This window comes from Salmo salar, chromosome 10 (assembly GCF_965601325.2).
Source record: "Salmo salar chromosome 10, fSalSal1, whole genome shotgun sequence".
In the NCBI taxonomy this organism is placed as follows: domain Eukaryota; kingdom Metazoa; phylum Chordata; class Actinopteri; order Salmoniformes; family Salmonidae; genus Salmo; species Salmo salar.
This window is the reverse complement of record NC_138300.1, coordinates 40,847,413-40,868,519: the sequence shown is the minus strand read 5'-3', so window position 1 is coordinate 40,868,519 and position 21,107 is coordinate 40,847,413. Positions and strand designations below refer to the sequence as shown.

The window sequence follows — 21,107 nt, the reverse complement described above, 5'->3', positions numbered from 1 at the left end:
AGGGCTTTATTAGCATGAGAAAAATATGTTAACATTGCCAAAGCAAGTGAAGTAGGTAATAAACAAAAGTGAAATAAACAATAAGCAATAAAAATGAACAGTAAACATTACACTCACAGAAGTTCAAAAATAATAAAGACATTTCAAATGTCATATTATGTCTATATATACAGTGTTGTAATGATGTACAAATAGTTAAAGTACAAAATAGGGGGAAAAAAACATGAATGTGGGTTGTATTTACAATGGTGTTTGTTCTTCACTGGTTGCCCTTTTCTTGTGGCAACAGGTCACAAATCTTGCTGCTGTGATGGCACACTGGTATTTCACCCAGTAGATATGGGAGTTTATTAAAATTGGATTTGTTTTCGAATTCTTTGTGGATCTGTGTAATCTGAGGGAAATATGTGTCTCTAATATGGTCATACATTTGTCAGGAAGTTAGGAAGTGCAGCTCAGTTTCCACCTCATTTTGTGGGCAGTGTGCACATAGCCTGTCTTCTCTTGAGAGCCAGGTCTGCCTACGGCGGCCTTTCTCAATAGCAAGGCTATGCTCACTGAGTCTGTACATAGTCAAAGCTTTCCTTAAGTTTGGGTCAGTCACAGTGGTCAAGTATTCTGCCACTGTGTACTCTCTGTTTAGGGCCAAATAGCATTCTAGTTTGCTCAGTTTTTTTGTTAATTCTTTATAAGTAATTCTGTTTTAGTTTTCTCATAATTTGGTTGGGTCTAATTCTGTTTCTGTCCTGGGGCTCTGTGGGGTCTGTTTGTGTTTGTGAACAGAGCCCCAGGACCAGCTTGCTTAGGGGACTCTTCTCCAGGTTCATCTCTCTGTAGGTGATGGCTTTGTTATGGAAGGTTTGGGAATCGCTTCCTTTTAGGTGGTTGTAGAAGTTAAATGGCTCTTTTTTGGATTTTGATCATTAGGTGGTATCAGCCTAGTTCTGCTCTGCATGCATTATTTGGTGTTTTACGTTGTACACTGAGGATATTTTTGTAGAATTCTTATGCAGTCTCTCCATTTGGTGTTTGTCCCATTTTGTGAATTCTTGATTGGTGAGCGGACCCCAGACCTCACAACCATAAAGGGCAATGGGTTCTATAACTGATTAAAGTATTTTTAGCCAGTTCCTAATTGGTATGTCGAATTTGATGTTCTTTTTGATGGCATAGAAGCCCTTCTTGCCTTGTCTCTCAGCTCGTTCACAGCTTGTGGAAGTTACCTGTGGCGCTGATGTTTAGGCCGAGGTATGTATAGTTTTTTGTGTGCTCTAGGGCAACGGTGTCTGGATGGAATTTGTATTTGTGGTCCTGGCGATTGGACCTTTTTTGGAACACCATTATTTTTGTCTTATTGAGATTTCCTGTCAGGGCCCAGGTCTGACAGAAGATCTAGGTGCTGCTGTTGGCCCTCCTTGGTTGGTGACAGAAGCACCAGATCATCAACAAACAGTAGGCATTTGACTTCAGATTCTAGTAGGGTGAGGCTGGGTGCTGCAGGCTGTTCTAGTGCCCTTGCTAATTCGTTGATATATAATGTTGAAGAGGGTGGGGCTTAAGCTGCATCCCTGTCTCACCCAACGGGCCTGTGGAAAGAAATGTTTGTGTTTTTTGCCAATTTTATCCGCACACTTGTTGTTTGTGTACATGGATTTCATGATGTTGTATGTTTTTCCCCCAACACCACTTTCCATCAATTTGTATAGCAGACCCTCATGCCAAATTGAGTCAAAAGCTTTTTTGAAATCAACAAAGCATGAGAAGACTTTTGGTTTGGTTGTTTGTCAATTAGGGTGTGCAGGGTGAATACGTGGTCTGTCATACGGTAATTTGGTTAAAAGCCAATTTGACATTTGCTCAGTACATTGTTTTCACTGAGGAAATTAATTAGTCTGCTGTTAATGATAATGCAGAGGATTTTCTCAAGGTTGCTGTTGACGCATATCCCACGGTAGTTATTGGGGTCAAATTTGTCTCCACTTTTGTGTATTGAGGTGATCAGTCATTGGTTCCAAATATTGGGGAAGATGCCAGAGCTGAGGATAATGTTAAAGAGTTTAATTATAGCTAATTGGAATTTGTGGTCTGTCTATTTTATAATTTCATTGAGGATACCATCAACACCACAGGCCTTTTTGGGTTGGAGGGTTTGTATTTTGTCCTGTAGTTCATTCAATTTACATTGGAGAATCCAGTGGGTTCTGGTAGTCTTTAATAGTTGATTCTAAGATTTGTATTTGATCATGTATATTTTTTGGCTGTTTGTTCTTTGTTATAGGACCAAAATGATTGGAAAGGTAGTTTACCCATACATCTCCGTTTTGGATAGATAACTAGGGACGCACAATATATCGGTAAGCATATCGGAATTGGCCGATATTAGCTAAAAATGCCAACATCGGCCCGATGTCTAGTTTAAAGCCGGTGTTCAAAACCGATGTCAAAGCTGACGTGCATACCTATATAACGTAGATAGAGGACGTAATGACACCACGAAAAATACAGTGCTACACAGAACAAAAGCCGAAAAATACTAAGCGCACACTTCCAACAACTTAACAAGTTCAAGTCGAGCAGTTATTTGAAAGAGTAAGAACATTTTTGCGAGACAACTCAAAGGTGAAATCCATTAATATTATTCAGTTCCTTTGGTTTGATGCCTCATGATTGAGTATTGCTCTGTTCAAGTAGACTGTGATTTTGCTGTGATTTGATAGGGGTGTCAGTGGGTTGACTGTGAACGCTCTGAGAGACTGTGTTGAAGTCAGTGATAAAGTAGTCTACAGTACTACTGCCAAGAGATGAGCTATAGGTGTACCTACCATAGGAGTCCCCTCGAAGCCTACCATTGACTATGTACATACCCAGCGTGCGACAGAGCTGCAGGAGTTGTAACCTGTTTTTGTTGGTTATGTTGTCGTAGTTGTAACTTGGGGGGCATATGGGGGAGGGAATGCTGTCACCTCCAGGTACAGTGGGAGAAAAAAGTATTTGATCCCCTGCTGATTTTGTACGTTTGCCCACTTACAAAGAAATGATCAGTCTATACTTGTAATGGTAGGTTTATTTGAACAGTGAGAGACAGAATAACAACAACAAAAATCCAGAAAAACGCATGTCAAAAATGTTATAAAATGATTTGCATTTTAATGAGGGAAATAAGTATTTGACCCCCTCTCAATCAGAAAGATTTCTGGCTCCCAGGTGTCTTATTATATTCACAGCAATGTTAAACCTCAATGGTCTCTGATGTCTAGTTCGATTAGATACACTGCATGAATAAGATGATTAGTGTGAATCACTTTACAGTCTTTGGTAGGGGACCTGACAGTGTCCTGTTTTGCTTTGTCCTTTATCTAAAGCTATGCCTGATTGCCATACTGACACCCAACCCCCTAACCACTGTTCCCCTCCCCCTTGATGGGGACATCAGTATATTCTAGCTTGTCCTTTATCTACAGCTGTTTGGCATACTATCCTCCTACTCGTTTACCATAAAACCTCCAACCCCCCCACCCCTCTCCCTTGTCACCTAGGCCTTTTGGACTTTTCTCACCAGAGAGATTAGTCAGTCAGTTTGAGGGTGGGGTGGGGTGTGGGGGGGTGCAGCTGTGTTAAGTCTGCAGCGGTATTGTTCACCACAGCAGGGGGTGGCTGAAAATGTCTTCTAAGCTTCACTAAAAACAAACAAACAAAATGGACGCCTCTTAGAGCTGTGGTGAGTCATACGGGGGTTTAATCTCTGATCTGTTGATACTGTAGAACTTTAACTGTTCATGTTGTTCCTGTTGTTATAGAGACTCTCACTATCCTTTATAATGCCTGTCCAGATAAATGCAGGGATTTTACGCTTCTATGGGGGTGATCCTGGGGGAAATGGTTTGAGGCTAACGTGATGAATATAGAATTCCTCAATTTTTTGTGGTGTACTATGGATGTGTTTTTTGAGAAATAGGTTATGGGTTTTTGTGCTGGTGAATGCATAGTCTCACATTAGCCAGATGAATGCTGTATGGTGTTGTTTGGGTGTTTGTCGCAGAGTTCATCAAACAAAGACTGCCTACAAACTCTGAGTCATGTTTTGTGTGTGTGTTTGTGTGAGGTCATTGTTACCAGGCCATACTAGAAGGGAGGCTAACAAAGCTGTTGTTTCCCCATCATGCCTTCCCATTTTTTCACCTGATCAGGTTCTGTCTCTAAAATCATAATTTCTTAATGTTCACATTCAGTAATCATGGATAAGACCAGCTGACATTGCTGTGTGTCACAAACAAAGACCGCACACATACATACACAGGCTCCTCGGCTCACGAATGCATGTACGCACACACACAGCTACCTATGCTGACATAAGACAACCCTTATACTGCTGTTTGTCAGCTTAAATAGAAAAGACCTTTAAATGGGATCCATTTCACTTGAAACATGTCTTAGTGTTGGTGTACATCTGAGACCTAACAGTCCTTCGGGCCCTGGCAGACACATGGCCCCTCGGAATAAGACTGATTATACAGTAGACATTCACCCACACACAACCAGCAGCTTGTAAACTTGATCTGAAATAATGCATTGAATAGGCACTGTTCTCTCACTGTAATTATACAGAGTGTGTGTGTGTGTGTGTGTGTGTGTGTGTGTGTGTGTGGTGTGTGTGTGTGTGTGTGTGTGTGTGTGTGTGTGTGTGTGTGTGTGTGTGTGTGTGTGTGTGTGTGTGTGTGTTGGTTCTTCTATCCTTGTGGGGACCTAAAATCCCCAAAAGTCACCACAAGGATAGTAAAACAAGGAAAATTCTCCCTCGTGGGGACATTTCCCACATCCCAATGAGGACAAAGAGTATTTTAGGCTTAGGGGTTCAGTTTAGGGTTAGGGTTAGAATTATGGTTATGGTAAGAGTTAGTGGTTAGGGTTAGGAGTTAGGTTTTGTGTTAGGTTATGGGTTAAATTTAGGGTTAAAGTTATGGTAAGGGTTAGGGAAAATATGATTTTGAATGGAAAAAAGTGTTTGGTCCCCACAAGGATAGAATAAGATAGCGTGTGTGTGTGGAGAGAGAAAGAGAGAATTTGTGTTAGTGAAAAACTCCTATGTTGTCTGTGCTTTATTGTGTAAATACAAGGTATTCAGAAGAGAGTGTACAGAGTGGACAGAGAATATAGCTACTGTAGCTATGCAGTGGGTTGCCATGGTACTTTACGATTTACTTTATGTTGTGACAAAAAAAATGTATTTCACTGCTTGCATGAGCTGCATGTGTTATCATTTACAGTATAGTGACACACTGCAATATTTAAATACTCCATTGATGACCCATTTATGTAAATTAACTGAGCTGTATTGGTACTTGAACCTCATTGTCTTCTGTCACATGATATATACTGTCAGAGCTGGTAGGATAAAGCTGCATTGTTGTTCTTGTTGTTGTTATTATTGTTTGTCTCAGAGAGTAAGGAGTCGTACTATAGCATTATGCCACACCCCAGTAGACATGCTCAAAAGGATTCATGTTAATAGAAAATAATAGCATATCGTTATTCCAAGGCTGCTATGGTAGTCATAGTATGACCAACAATGGCGCCGGAGCAGAAGGCTGACGTTTTACGTGTCCCCAACCGACTGTGTTTTTTTGTTTGTTTATTTGCGTTGTTTGTCACTTATTTTTTTACTTATTTTGTACATAATGTTGCCGCTACCGTCTCTTATGACCGAACATAACTTCTGGCAGAATCATTTTTTTTCCTTTAAACAGTCTGACGAGCCCGACGCGAATGATATACTGCTTTCTTGGGAACAGGCCCAGATCCCCATGACTTGCGTGAAGAGGAGGCGGAGAAAAAGGGGCCAGAGGGCGGGCTGCCATCTGAGAATTTTTAGGCGATCGAATAAACCCCCACTTCTTCCATTCTGCTAGCAATCGTGCAATCTTTGGAGAATAAAATCGATGACCTACGCGGAAGATTAAACTACCAACGGGACATTCAAAACTGTAATATCTTATGCATCACGGAGTCGTGGCTGAACGACGACACTATCAACATACAGCTGGCTGGTTATACCGGCAGGATAGAACAGCGGCGTCTGGTAAGACAAGGGGCGGCGGACTATGTATTTTTTGTAAATAACAGCTGGTGCATGTTATCTAAGGAAGTCTCAAGCTATTGTTCGCCTGAGGTAGAGCATCTCATGATAAGCTGAAGACCACAGTACCTACCGAGAGAGTTTTCATCTCTATTCTTCGTAGCTGTTTACATACCACCACAGACGGAGGCTGGCACTAAGACAGCATTGAATGAGCTGTATTCCGCCATAAGCAAACAAGAAAACGCTCACCCAGAGGCGGCGTTCCTAGTAGCCGGGGACATTAATGCAGGGAAACTTAAATCTGTTTAACCAAATATCTATCAGCATGTTAAATGTGCAACCAGAGGGAAAAAACTCTGGACCACCTTTACAGCACATAGAGACGCATACAAATCTCTCCCTCGCCCTCCATTTGGCAAATCTGACCATAATTCTATCCTCCTGATTCCTGCTTACAAGCAAAAATTAAAGCAGGGAGCACCAGTGACTAGATCAATAAAAAAGTGGTCAGATGAAGCAGATGCTAAGCTACAGGGCCGTTTTTCTAGCACAGACTGGAATATGTTCCGGGAATCCTCCGATGGCATTGAGTACACCACATTAGTCATTGGCTTCATCAATAAGCGCATCGATGATGTCATCCCCACAGTGACCGTATGTACATACCCCAACCAGAAACCATGGATTACAGGCAACATCCGCACTGATAGTGCGAACGGCCCAGTACATCACTGGGGCCAAGCTTCTTGCCATCCAGGACCTCTATACCAGGCGGTGTCAGAGGATGGCCCTAAAATTTGTCAAAGACTCCAGCCACCCTAGTCATAGACTGTTCTCTCTGCTACCGCACGGCAAGCGGTACCGGAGACCGGAGCGCCAAATCTAGGTCCAAGAGGCTTCTAAACAGCATCTACCACCAAGCCATAATACTCCTGAACATCTAATCAAATGGCTACCCAGACTATTTGCATTGCCCCCCCTCCCTCTTTTACACTGCTGCTACTCTCTGTTGTTATCATCCATGCAAAGTCACTTTAATAACTCTACCTACATGTACATATTACCTCAACTAACCGGTGCCCCTGCACATTGACTGTACCGGTACCCCCCCTGTATATAGTCTCACTATTGTTATTTTACTGCTGCTCTTTAATTATTTGTTACTTTTATTTCTTATTCTTATCCCAAAAAATGTAAACTGCATTGTTGATTAGGGGCTTGTAAGTAAGCATTTACCTGTTGTATTCAGCGCATGTGACTAATACAATTTTATTTGATTTAATAGGCTCTAGTGGGAACCAATTTGGAAAGATTTTGGGGTGGGAAAGGGCATACTTAGTCAGTTGCACAACTGAATGCATTCAACCGAAATGTGTCTTCCGCATTTAACCCAACCCCTCTTAATCAGAGCTGCGAACAGCTGCCTTAATCGAAATGTTCAAAGATATAGTTATACTGAACAAAATATAAACGCAACATGCAACAACGTCAAAGATTTTACTGAGTTACAGTTCATATAAGAAAATCAGTCAATTTAAATAAATAAATTAGGCCCTAATCTATGGATTTCACATGACTGGGAACACAGATATGCATCTGTTGGTCACAGATACCTTTAAAAAAAGGTAGGGGCGTGGATCAGAAAACCAGTCAGTATCTGGTGTGACCACCATTTTCCTCATGCAGCGTGACACATCTCCTTCGCAGTTGATCAGGCTGTTGATTTTGGCCTGTGGAATGTTGTCCCACCCCTCTTTGATGGCTGTGCGAAGTTACTGGATATTGGTGGGAACTGGAACATGCTGTCGTACACGTTGATCCAGAGCATCCCACACACGCTAAATGGGTGACATGTCTGGTGAGTATGCAGGCCATGGAAGAACTGGGACATTTTCAGCTTCCAGGAATTGTGTAGAACTCCTTGCAACATAGGGCCGTGCATTATCATGCTGACACATGAGGTGATGGCGGCGGATGAATGGCACGACAGTTGGCATCACGATCTCGTCAAGGTATCTCTGTGCATTCAAATTGCCATAGATGCAATTTTGTTTGCTGTCCATACCTTATGTCTGCCCATACCATAACCCCACTGCCACCATGGGGCACTTTGTTCCCACTGTTGACATCAGCAAACTTCTCACCCACACGATGCCATACACATGGTATGTGGTTGTGAGGCCGGTTGGACGTACTGCCAAATTCTCTAAAAGGGGGCTTATGCTTGAGAAATTAACATTAAATTATTTTGCAACAGCTCTGGTGGACATACCTGCAGTCAGCATGCCAATTGCATTCTCCCTCAAAACTTGAGACATCTGTGGCATTGTGTTGTATGACAAAATGGTACATGTTAGAGTGGCCTTTTATTGACCCCAACACAAGGTGCACCTGTGTAATGATCATGCTGTTTAATCAGCTTCTTGATATGCCACATCTGTCAGGTGGATGGATTATCTTGGCAAATGAGAAATGCTCACTAACAGGGATGTAAACAAATTTGTGCACAAAATTTGAGAGAAATAAGCTTTTTGTGAGAACATGGGACCAACACTTTACATGTTGTGTTTATATTTTTGGTCAGTGTATATGCACGCACACACACAAACACAGCAGAACATAAACTAACACACAGTACATACGCCTCTCTTTCTTTAAGTACAGAACATTTGAGTGTGTGTATGCCATGCCGATGAAGGGAAATTGAAATGATATGGGTGTGTGTCCATGTGTGTCTGTGGGGTTTGCAGCCAGAGAAACACTCCCCTTATTTTCTTTCTGTCCCCCCTTCCCCCCTTCCCTCCCTTCCTGCTTATTCTCTCCACATTTCCTTGTCTTTGTCCAATTCCTCTCTCTGTTCTCTTTCCCTATCCATTCCACCCCTCCTCCTCTCATTCTCTCTCCCTCCAACTCATCCCCAAGCTTGTGTGGGATTCTTTCTAGGCTTATTTAGAATCTCTGATGTCCCTTTTATCTCGCTGTGCCACACTCACACACAAGGAGAGAACAATGCTTATTCAATACATTATTTCAGAACAAGAGGTCACAAGCTGTTGGTTGTGTGAGTGTGTATTTACTGTATAATCAGTCTTATTCCTGAGGGGCCATGAGTCTTCCAGGGGCCCGAAGGACTGTTAGGTTTTATATGTACTCAATCATTCTACAGGGTTAAATGTTGTGATCCCTCTCTCCATTTCTCCCTTCTCTCTCCCTCTCTCCATTCCCTTGCTCTCTCTTTTTCCCTTTTTGCTCTCCCTCCATAAAATGTCTCTCTATTTCTCCACGTCTCCCCTTCAATTCCCTCCATTTCGTCCTTCATAGAGAATGTGGGATGAAGAGGAAAAAAGAAGGGATGGAGTAAGAAGTGAAGAGAGGAGTAGAGTATTAGTGATAGAGAAAATAGAAGGATACAGTTAAATTACTGACTCAGCCGGAAAGAAGAACAATCATCCCATGTCCTGCCCTCCATCCTCCTCTCCCCCTCTCTTCCTCTCTCACAGGTGCCTATTATCCCTGACAGCTGCCTTATCACCCCCGCTATCCCTCAGACCTTCCACACTCAGTGAGTGGGTGTGGGGGTCAAGCCTTTTGTTATGACAGATTTCTTTAGCCACAGTCACAGTGTTTTCTCTCTCTTTTCTTTCTCTTTCCTTTCTCTCTGCAGCTGATCACTTTCAGCCCAAGTCAGAGGATTGCCTCCTTGTGAAAGGAGAAGCAGGGAACAGGAGTGGGACAGGGGAGGGGGTAGAGGACAGGGGAGGGGGTAGAGGACAGGGGGTATGGGGCGGGGGAGGGGGAGGGGGTAGAGGATAAGGGAGAGATGGAGAATGGGGAGGGAGTAGATGACAGCGGAGGGGATAGGGGAGAGGGGGTAGAGGACAAGGGAGGGGGTAGAGGACAGGGGGTATGGGGCGGGGGAGGGGGTAGAGGATAAGGGAGAGGTGGAGAACGGGGGAGGGGGAGGGGGTAGACGACAGCGGAGGGGATAGGGGAGAGGGGGTAGAGGACAAGGGAGGGGGTAGAGGACAGGGGGTATGGGGCGGGGAGGGGGTAGAGGACAGCGGAGGGGATGGGGAGAGGGGGTAGAGGACAGCGGAGGGGGTAGAGGACAGGGTATGGGGCGGGGGAGGGGGTAGAGGACAGCGGAGGGGATAGGGGAGAGGGGGTAGAGGACAGTGGGTGGGGAGTAGGGGGCAGGGGTGACAGCTTTTCTATGCTGCTGCCATATTGTTTACTATTATTGCTGGAAAAAAAAAAAAAAAAAAAAATTATTACTATTAATCCTGCTACCAGTCACTTTCTCCTAATCCCTGCCTACATGTACATATCTAGACCACCTTTACTCCACACACAGAGACGTGTACAAAGCTCTCCCTCGCCCTCCATTTGGCAAATCTGACCATAATTCTATCCTGATTCCTTTTTACAAGCAAAAACTAAAGCAGAAAGTACCAGTGACTCGCTCAATATGGAAGTGGTCAGATGACGCGGATGCTACGCTACAGGACTGTTTTGCTAGCACAGACTGGAATATGTTCCGGGATTCATCCAATGGCATTGAGTATACCACCTCAGTCACCGGCATCATCAATAAGTGCATCGACGACGTCGGCCCCACCTTGACCGTACGTACATATCCTAACCAGAAGCCATGGATTACAGGCAACATCTGCACCGAGCTAAAGGCTAGAGGGCTTGTCAGAAAGCATTTCTCTGTAAGGTCTACACCTGTTGTATTTGGCGCATGTGACAAATACAATTTGATTTCATTTAGAGCTGCCACTTTCAAGGAGCAGGACACTAATCTGGACGTTTATAAGAAATTCTGCTATGCCCTCAGACGAACCATCAAACAGGCAAAGCGTCAATACAGGACTAAGATTGAATCCTACTACACCGGCTCTGATGCTCGTCTGATGTGGCAGGGCTTGCAAACCATTACAGACTACAAAGGGAAGCACAGCCGAGAGCTGCCCAGTGACACGAGCATACCAGACAAGCTAAACTACTTCTATGCTCGCTTCAAGGCAAATAACACTGAAACACGCATGAGAGCATCAGCTGTTCCGGACAAGTGTGTGATCACGCTCTACGTAGCTGATGTGAGCAAGACCTTTAAACAGGTCAACATTCACAAAGCCCCGGGGCCAGATGGATTACCAGGACGTGTACTCAAAGCATGCGCAGACCAACTGGCAAGTGTCTTCACTGACATTTTCAACCTCTCCCTTACCAAGTCTGTAATACCTACATGTTTCATACAGACCACCATAGTCCCTGTGCCCAAGAAAGCGAAGGTAACCTGCCTAAATGATTACCGCCCCGTAGCACTCACGTCGGTAGCCATGAAGTGCTTTGAAAGGCTGGTCATGGCTCACATCAACACCATCATGCCGGAAACCCTAGACCCACTCTTTTTTAAAATGTATTTCCCATTTATTTAACCAGGTAGGCCAGTTGAGAACAAGTTCTCATTTACAACTGCGACCTGGCCAAGATAAAGCAAAGCAGTGCGACAAAAACAACAACACAGAGTTACACATGGGATAAACAAATGTACAGTCAATAACACAATAGAAATATCTGTATACAGTGTGTGCAAATGAAGTAAGGAGGCAATAAATAGGCCAATAGTGGCGAAGTAATTACAATTTAACAATTAAACACTGGAGTGATATATGTGCAGATGAGGATGTGAAAGTAGAAATACTGGTGTGCAAAAGAGCAGAAAAAAAATATGGGGATGAGGTAGGTAGTGGATGGGCTATTTACAGATGGGCTGTGTACAGCTGCAGCGATCGGTAAGCTGCTCTGACAGCTGACGCTTAAAGTTAGTGAGGGAGATATAAGTCTCCAACTTCAGTGATTTTTGCAATTCGTTCCAGTCATTGGCAGCAGAGAACTGGAAGGAAAGGCGGCCAAAGAGGTGTTGGCTTTGGGGATGACCTGCTGGAGCGCGTGCTACGGGTGTGGGTGTTGCTATGGTGACCAGTGAGCTGAGATAAGGCGGAGCTTTACCTAGCAAAGACTTATAGATGACCTGGAGCCAGTGGGTTTGGCGACGAATATGTAGTGAGGACCAGACAACAAGAGCATTCAGGTCGCAATGGTGGGTAGTATATGGGGCTTTGGTGACAAAAAAGATGCCACTGTGATCGACCGCATCTAGTTTACTGAGTAGTGTTGGAGGCTATTTTGTAAATGACATCGCCGAAGTCAAGGATCTGTAGGATAGTCAGTTTTACGAGGGTATGTTTGGCAGCATGAGTGAAGGAGGCTTTGTTTGCGAAATAAGAAGCCGGTTCTAGATTTTACTTTGAATTGGAGATCTGGAAGGAGAGTTTACAGTCTAGCCAGACACCTAGGTATTTGTAGTTGTCCACATATTCTAAGTAAGAACCATCCAGAGTAGTGATGCTAGTCGGGCGGATGTGGGCAGCGATCGGTTGAAGAGTATGCATTTCGTTTTACTAGCATTTAAGAGCAGTTGGAGGCCACGGAAGGAGTGTTGTATGGCGTTGAAGCTCGTTTGGAGGTTTGTTAACACAGTGTCCAAAGAAGGGCCAGATGTATACAGAATGGTGTCATCTGCACAGAGGTGGATCAAAGAATCACCCGCAGCAAGAGCGAACTCATTGATATATACAGAGAAAAGAGTCGGCCCGAGAATTGAACCCTGTGGCACCCCCATAGAGACTGCCAGAGGTCCAGACAACAGGCCCTCCGATTTGACACACTGAACTCTATCTGTTAGTGAACCAGGTGAGGCAGTCATTAGAGAAACCAAGGCTGTTGAGTCTGCCGATAAGAATACGGGGATTGGCAGATTTGATCGGGGTGTGCGGAGCAACTGGTCTAAGCCCCTCCCGCTTCTCCTTCACCCAAATCCAGACAGCTGATGTTCTGAAAGAGCTGCAAAATTTGGATCCCTACAAATGGCTTTTCTTATCTTTCAACCTCTTTTTTCCATTTTCGAATTAAATATACCTTCCTGCAACTATGATTCAATCTTAGTCCTGTATTGACGCTTTGCCTGTTTGATGGTTCGTCTGAGGGCATAGCAAGATTTCTTATAAACGTCCAGATTAGTGTCCCGCTCCTTGAAAGCGGCAGCTCAAATCAAATTGTATTTGTCACATGCACCAAATACAACAGGTGTAGACCTTACAGTGAAATGCTTTCTAACAAGCCCTCTAGCCTTTAGCTTGGTGCAGATGTTGCCTGTAATCCATTGCTTCTGGTTGGGATATGTACGTAAAAAGACTGAATATTTACATGGGATGAAAACAAACATGTTTTACTGCTGCGCCATCTTGTCCCCATGTGCAGTTGCAAACCGTAGTCTGGCTTTTTAATGGCGGTTTTGGAGCAGTGGGTTCTTCCTTGCTGAGTGGCCTTTCAGACTATGTCGATATAGGACTCGTTTTACTGTGGATGTAGATACTTTTGTACCTGTTTCCTCCAGCATCTTCACAAGGTCCTTTGCTGTTGTTCTGGGATTGATTTGCACTTTTCGCACCAAAGTACGTTCATCTCTAGGAGACAGAACACGTCTCCTTCCTGAGCGGTATGACAGCTCCGTGGTCCCATGATGTTTATACTTGCGTACCATTGTTTGTACAGATGTGAATGTGGTACCTTCAGGTATTTGGAAATTGCTCCCAAGGATGAACCAGACTTGTGGAGCTCTACAATTGTTTTCTGAGGTCTTGGCTGATTTCTTTTGATTTTCCCATGATGTCAAGCAAAGAGGCACTGAGTTTGAAGGTAGGCCTTGAAATACATCCACAGGTACACCTCTAATTGACTCAAATGATGTCAATTAGCCTATCAGAAGCTTCTAAAGCCATGACATCATTTTATGGAATTTTCCGAGCTGTTTAAAGGCACAGTCAACTTAGTGTATGTAAACTTCTGACCCACTGGAATTGTGATACAGTGAATTATAAGTGAAATAATCTGTCTGTAAACAATTGTTGGAAATTACTTGTGTCATGCACAAAGTAGATGTCCTAACCGACTTGCCAAAACTATAGTTTGTTAACAAGAAATTTGTGGAGTGGTTGAAAAACGAGTTTAATGACTCCAACCTAAGTGTATATAAACTTCCGACTTCAACTGTATATACTAGGGGGTGCCAGAGGAAGACTCCAGTCACCCAAGTCATAGACTGTTCTCTCTGCTACCACATGGCAAGTGGTACCCAAGCGCCAAGTCTAGGACCAAAAGGCTCCTTAACAGCTTCTATCCCCAAGCCATAAGACTGCTGAACAATTAATAAAATGGCCACCCGGACTATTTACGTTGACCCCCCCTCCCCCCCTTTGTTTTTACACTGCTGCTACTCGCTGTTTATTATCTATGCATAGTCACTTTACAAATTACCTAGACTATTCTGTACACCCGCACATTGACTTGGTACCGGTACCCCCTGTTGTCACGTCCTGACCAGTATAAGGGGTTATTTGTTATTGTAGTTTGGTCAGGACGTGGCAGGGGTGTGTTTGTTTAGAGTGTTTCGGGGTTTGTTGGGCTATGTTCTGTTTTAAGAGGGATGTTTGTTTACAGTGTTTCGGGGTTTGTTGGGTTATGTTCTTGTTAGTCTATTTCTATGTTAGTTCTTGTATGTCTATTTCTGTGTGGTGTTTGTTGGGTTGACCTTCAATTGGAAGCAGCTGCTCCTAGTTGCTTCTAATTGAAGGTCCTATTTAAGAGGGGTGTTTTTCTATGGGATTTGTGGGTAGTTGTTCCTTGTTTAGTGTTTGTTGCACCTGACAGGACTGTTTTTTTTTTTGGGGGGGGTATACGTATTTAGTTGTTTCTCCTTCTTCAAATAAAAAGAAGATGAGTATACATATTCCTGCTGCATTTTGGTCCAATCCTTACGACAACCATGACAGAACTACCCTCCACAAACGGACCAAACAGCGGAGGAAGGAGCAGCACCAGGAAAGGAGCTATTTGGAATCGTGGACATGGGAGGAAATTCTGGATGGGGCTGGACCATGGCACCAGGCTGGGGAATACGTTCGCCCTAAGGAGGAGCTGGAGGCAGCCAAGGCGGAGCGGCGCCATTATGAGGCCTTATACGCACCGATTCGACAGTATGAGAGGCAGCACCAAAACATTTTTTTTTGGGGGGGGGGCACACGGGGAGTGTGGCTAGGTCAGGCAAGAGCCCTAAGCCAACTCCCCGTGCTTATTATGGGGAGTGGTTGGCAGTGAGAGCGCCGGTGTATGCGGAAGTGCACACGATCTCGCCCATGCGCACGCACAGTCCGGTGCGAGCTATCCCAGCCCCTCGCAAGTGCCGTGCTAGAGTGGGCATCCAGCCTGGAAGGAGGATGCCTGCGCAGCACATCTGGCCACCAGTGCACCTCCTAGGTCCAGGCTACCCTACGCCTGCTCTACACACGGCAGCCATCAGGCCTCTGCACAGCCCAGTTCGCCCTGTGCCAGCACTCTACTCGTACAGGGCTACTATTGCCATCCAGCCAGGACGGGTTGTGCAGGAGGTGCGCTCCAGACCTCCAGTGCTTACTCATGGCCCGGTGTATCCAGTTCCTGCTCCTCGCACTAGCCTTGGGGTGCGTGTCTCCAGTCTGGTACCTCCAGTACCAGCCCCATGCACCAGGCCTCCAGTACATCAGCCCAGTCCAGTACGTCCTGCTCCTGCTCCTCGCACTAGCCCTGTGGTGCGTGTAAATAGTCTGGCATCTCCAAAGCCAGCACCACGCATCAGGCCTTCAGTGCGCAGACCCCGTCCAGAGCTTCCGGCGACAGTTCCCCGTCCAGAGCTTCCGGCGACAGTTACCCGTCCAGAGCTTCCGGCGACAGTTACCCGTCCAGAGCTTCCGGCAACAGTACCCCGTCCAGAGCTTCCAGCGACAGTTCCCCGTCCAGTGTTTCTGGCTACGGCCTACAGTCCGGAACCGAGAGAGACGGCCTACAGTCCGGAACCGAGAGAGACGGCCTACAGTCCGGAGCTCCCAGAGTCGCCCGCCAGTCCGAGGTCTCCAGCGACGCGCATCAGCCCGAGGTCTTCAGCGATTCGACTTAGTCCAGAGACTTCGGGAAGGGTAATATATAATAACCAGTTAGCGGGGATGGACAGGTTAGGTTGGGGAGTAAGGCCGGAGCCTGAGCCACCTCCGTAGTAGGAGGTTGGGGAGGGGGGTGTAGCACAAGAACCGTCGGTGACGGTTGCCACCCTCCCTTCCCCCCCTTTAGTTTGGGATTATTTTTGTTTTGGGTTTATTTTTGTGTTGTTGTTTAAGGTGCATCCGGGGTCTGTACCTTTGGGGGGGGGGGTACTGTCACGTCCTGACCAGTATAAGGGGTTATTTGTTATTGTAGTTTGGTGCTGGCACTGACCGTGTACTGTATAGTATATAGTTTACCTTCCTTTTTTTCAGCTCTCTTATTTATTATTTAATTTAGTTTTTTATATATATAATATTTTGATATTGAATAGTGCACTGTTGTGAAGGGCTTGCAAGCTAAGCATTTCACTTTACTGGTGCATGTAACATACAACTTTTGAGGGTAGAGACGTGAGAGAGCTGTGGGAGAGGAGTGGGCATAGGGAGGGGCGTGAGAGGGAGGGGGGTCAGCTGTGGGGAGAGCAGAGGAGGGGAGAGAAGAAGGGAGGGAGAGCGGAGAGGGAGGAGAGGAGGGGGTTCAGTGAGGTAATCAACACAAGAGGAGTCTTTCTCCCGCTCAGTTGGAACAAAAGGTCCCTGACTCACAGCAGTGTGTGTGTGTGTGTGTGTGTGTGTGTGTGTGTGTGTGTGTGTGTGTGTGTGTGTGTGTGTGTGTGTGTGTGTGTGTGTGTGTGTGTGTGTGTGTGTGTGTGTGTGTGTGTGTGTGTGTGTGTGTGTGTGTGTGTGTGTGTGTGTGTGTGTGTGATTCCCAGAACACTCTGTAAGCAGACACCACCTCCACAAGGGGTTATGTTTTTTGGGGGAAACAGCGGGGGTTGCTTACTGCTATATTTTGCGAGGGATTATATACCAAGCTCTGGCAGAGGTATCTTCATTGTGAGCAGTACATTACATTAGTTTCATACAGCCTGCTACAGTATCTGTCTAATGAAGAGGAGGTTTGGGCTCTGGGTCTGATTCAGTTTGGTTTGAACAAAGCGGGCTGTGCTGACTGGGCACAGACTTTCATCACATATGCACACAGAGAGAGAGATAGAGGGAGAGAGAAAAGGCTTAAGGGTGAGTCAACCTGGGGTCAGTATAATTTCCTTGCTGTGTGTTTGGGCTCCAGGGGAGAGAAGCTCACTACAGGAGGTCGGAGGGGTTGTTCTCCATCTCCAGACATCAGCTGACTCCTCTCTCTCAGTTCAAAGGGCTTTATTGGCACGGGAAATATATTACATTGCCAAATGCAAGTGAAATAGATAATGAACAAAAGTGAAATAAACTATCAGAAATGAACAGTAAACATTATACTCACAAAAGTTTCAAAAGAATAGAGACATTTCAAATGTCATATTATGGCTATGTACAGTGTTGTACAAAAGGGAAAATAAATAAACATAAATATGGGTTGTATTTACAATGGTGTTTGTTCTTCACTGGTTGCCCTTTTCTTGTAACAGCAGGTCACAAATCTTGCTGCTGTGATGGCACACTGGTATTTCACCCAGTAGATATGGGAATTTATTAAAATTGGATTTGTTTTCGAATTCTTTGTGGGTCTGTGTAATCTGAGGGAAATATGTGTCTCTAATATGGTCATACATTTAGCAGGAGGTTAGGAAGTGCAGCTCAGTTTCCACCTCATTTTGTGGGCAGTGTGCACATAGCCTGTCTTCTCTTGAGAGCCAGATCTGCCTACGGTGGCCTTTCTCAATAGCAAGGCTATGCTCACTGAGTCTGTACATAGTCAAAGCTTTCCTTAAGTTTGGGTCAGTCACAGTGATCAGGTATTCTGCCACTGTGTACTCTCTGTTTAGGGCCAAATAGCATTCTAGTTTGCTCAGTGTTTTTGTTAATTCTTTATAAGTAATTCTATTTTTGTTTTCTCATGATTTGGTTGGGTCTAATTGGGTTGCTGTCCTGGGGCTCTGTGGGGTCTGTTTGTGTTTGTGAACAGAGCCCCAGGACCAGCTTGCTTAGCCAGCTTGCTTAGATTTAGAGGGACAGTAGGGTGATGAGAGGGACAGTAAAGTGATGTAGAGTGACAGTAGAGTGATGAGAGGCGCAGTAGAGTGATGAGAAGGACAGTACAGTGATTTAGAGGGACAGTAGAGTGACGAGAGGGACAGTAGAGGGACTAGAGGGACAGTAGAGGGATTAAGAGGGACAGTAGAGGGATTTAGAGGGACAGTAGAGGGATTTAGAGGGACAGTAGAGGGATTTAGAGGGACAGTAGAGTGATGAGAGGGACAGTAGAGGGATTTAGAGGGACAGTAGAGTGATTGAGAGGGACAGTAGAGTGATTGAGAGGGACAGTAGAGTGATTGAGAGGGACAGTAGAGTGATTTAGAGTGACAGTAGAGGGATTTAGAGTGACAGTAGAGTGATGTAGAGTGATGAGAGGGACAGTAGAGGGATTTAGAGGGACAGTAGAGTGATGAGAGGGACAGTAGAGGGATTTAGAGGGATTTAGAGGGACAGTAGAGTGATGAGAGGGACAGTAGAGTGATTTAGAGGGACAGTAGAGTGATTTAGAGGGACAGTAGAGTGATTTAGAGTGACAGTAGAGTGATTTAGAGGGACAGTAGAGTGATTTAGAGGGACAGTAGAGTGATTTAGAGTGACAGTAGAGTGATGAGAGGGACAGTAAAGTGATGTAGAGTGACAGTAGAGTGATGTAGAGGGACAGTAGAGTGATGAGAGGGACAGTAGAGGGATGAGAGGGACAGTAGAGTGATGAGAGGGACAGTAGAGTGATGAGAGGGAGAGTAGAGTGATTTAGAGTGACAGTAGAGTGATTGAGAGGGACAGTAGAGTGATGAGAGGGACAGTAGAGTGATGAGAGGGACAGTAGAGTGATGAGAGGGACAGTAGAGTGATTTAGAGTGACAGTAGAGTGATGAGAGGGACAGTAGATTGATGAGAGGGACAGTAGAGGGATTTAGAGGGACAGTAGAGGGATTTAGAGGGACAGTAGAGTGCTGAGTACCAGGCAGTTAGAACATTTGGTAGGTACTAATGACCAGCAGCAGCATCAGAGCTTGGAGAAGCCTAATTTCACTGACTAAACAGTCATGTGGAATTTGACTGCCTTCATGACTCGTGACCGCCGGTGTGGCGGTAATACAGTCACCGCAACAGCCCTACTGTCAACTATGAAGGGCATTGGGTACTATAACTGATTCAAGTATATTTAGCCAGATCCTAATTGGTTTGTCGAATTTTATGTTCCTTTTGATGGCGTAGAAGGCCCTTCTTGCCTTGTCTCTCATATCGTTCACAGCTTTGTGGAAGTTACCTGTGGCGCTGATGTTTAGGCCGAGGTATGTATAGTTTTTTGTGTGCTCTAGGGCAACGGTGTCTAGATGGAATTTGTATTTGTGGTCCTTACCACTGGACCTTTTTGGAACACCATTATTTTTGTCTTACTGAGATTTACTGTCAGGGCCCAGGTCTGACAGAATCTGCGCAGAAGACCTAGGTGCCGCTGTAGGCCCTCCTATGTTGGGTACAGAAGCACTAGATCATTAGCAAACAGTAGACATTTGACTTCAGATTCTAGTAGGGTGAGGCCGGGTGCTACAGACTGATCTAGTGCCCTCGCCAATTCGTTGATATATATATTGAAGAGGGTGGGGCTTAAGCTGCATCCCTAACTCTCCCGACAGCCCTGTGGAAGAAAATTTGTGTACATGGATTTTACAATGTTGTATTATTTTCCCACAACACCGCTTTCCATCAATTTGTGTGTATAGCTCTCTCTCTCTCTCTCTCAGTAGGAAGGTTTATTCTTCTTCTTCCAGTGATCTAGATGATGAATGGAGGGACGGAGTTTTCCTCCCCTCAGGAGTTTGGCTCATTTGTATTCTGCCCCTCTCCTTTCTCCCCCTCTCTGCTTTCTCTGTCATCTTCGCTATGGGAAGTGGCAGTACAAGAACCCTGGTTAGTGAGCATACAGTATACAGCCACCCTCTCCTACACCCCCCTACTGGTCACCTTCAAATAGACCTTGCCATCTGGAGCGGACCATCTGGACTGTACCACAGGGTAGCCGGTAGGGGGGTGAGACGAGAGCCCATTCAGGGAAGAAAGGGACGGTTACTGTGAAACGCTCACTGACTGAACTGACTGAACCCTTGACAATGGCTATAGTTTTGAGGTCTGACAGATTGGTTGTGTGGTGGTTCACTGGTTGTTAACTGGTGTTTAACTGGGAGTTTCTCCAGGGAATGATCAGCCATGAAGAGGTGTTAAATTATTAATTGAATGAGATGTAGATTTCACTGTTTAGTCTTTAAACACACATATACCAAAGACAGAGATACCAGCCAGTACCGCAGTGATATACAATTCTACCCTTTTCACAACATTCGTTTCACATTTTCCTTTTCAGCAAATGTCCAGCGACTATGGTGAATGCATAACCAGGCTCAGTACAGTTTGATTTGGTTCAGCTCAGTAGTGTAAAAAGCCCTTATTAGAAGGAATACACAAAAACCTCTGAGAATGCACTAATTGAACCAATTTATCTGTCTGGAACTTCTGTCCCTCTCTCTCTACATGGATTGAACTGGCGGTTCTCCATGACCATGGTGTCTGTATATGTCTAACCTCTCTCGCCTCCCTCCCTCCCCCTTCTCGCTCCCCTATCCTCTCCGGCTTTCTCCCCCCCACTCTCCCTCTTTACAGGGATTGAGTTGTGCCTGCCAGGCTGGCGTTTCTCCATGACCATGGTGGCCAGTTTCCTCATGGTGGGCGGGCAGCTGGTGATGCCCGGGGTGGCGGCTCTGTGTCGGGGTTGGCCCGCCCGGGATGATTGGCAGGTCCTGCAGATTATCATCATCTGCCCCTTTGTCCTCATGCTGCCCTACATCTGGTAAGGA

The 21,107-nt window shown here is 45.2% G+C and overlaps 1 protein-coding gene across 2 annotated transcripts in view; it reads left to right on the top strand.

The window, feature by feature from the left end:
• Window positions 1-21,107, top strand: part of LOC106560368 (solute carrier family 22 member 23) — a 36,336-nt gene that overhangs the window by 4,959 nt on the left and 10,270 nt on the right. For both annotated transcript variants that reach the window (XM_014123227.3, XM_014123226.3), the window contains exon 4: window positions 20,914-21,100. In XM_014123227.3, the coding sequence (XP_013978702.1) occupies window positions 20,914-21,100 (187 nt within the window). The remainder of the gene's footprint in view (window positions 1-20,913; window positions 21,101-21,107) is intronic.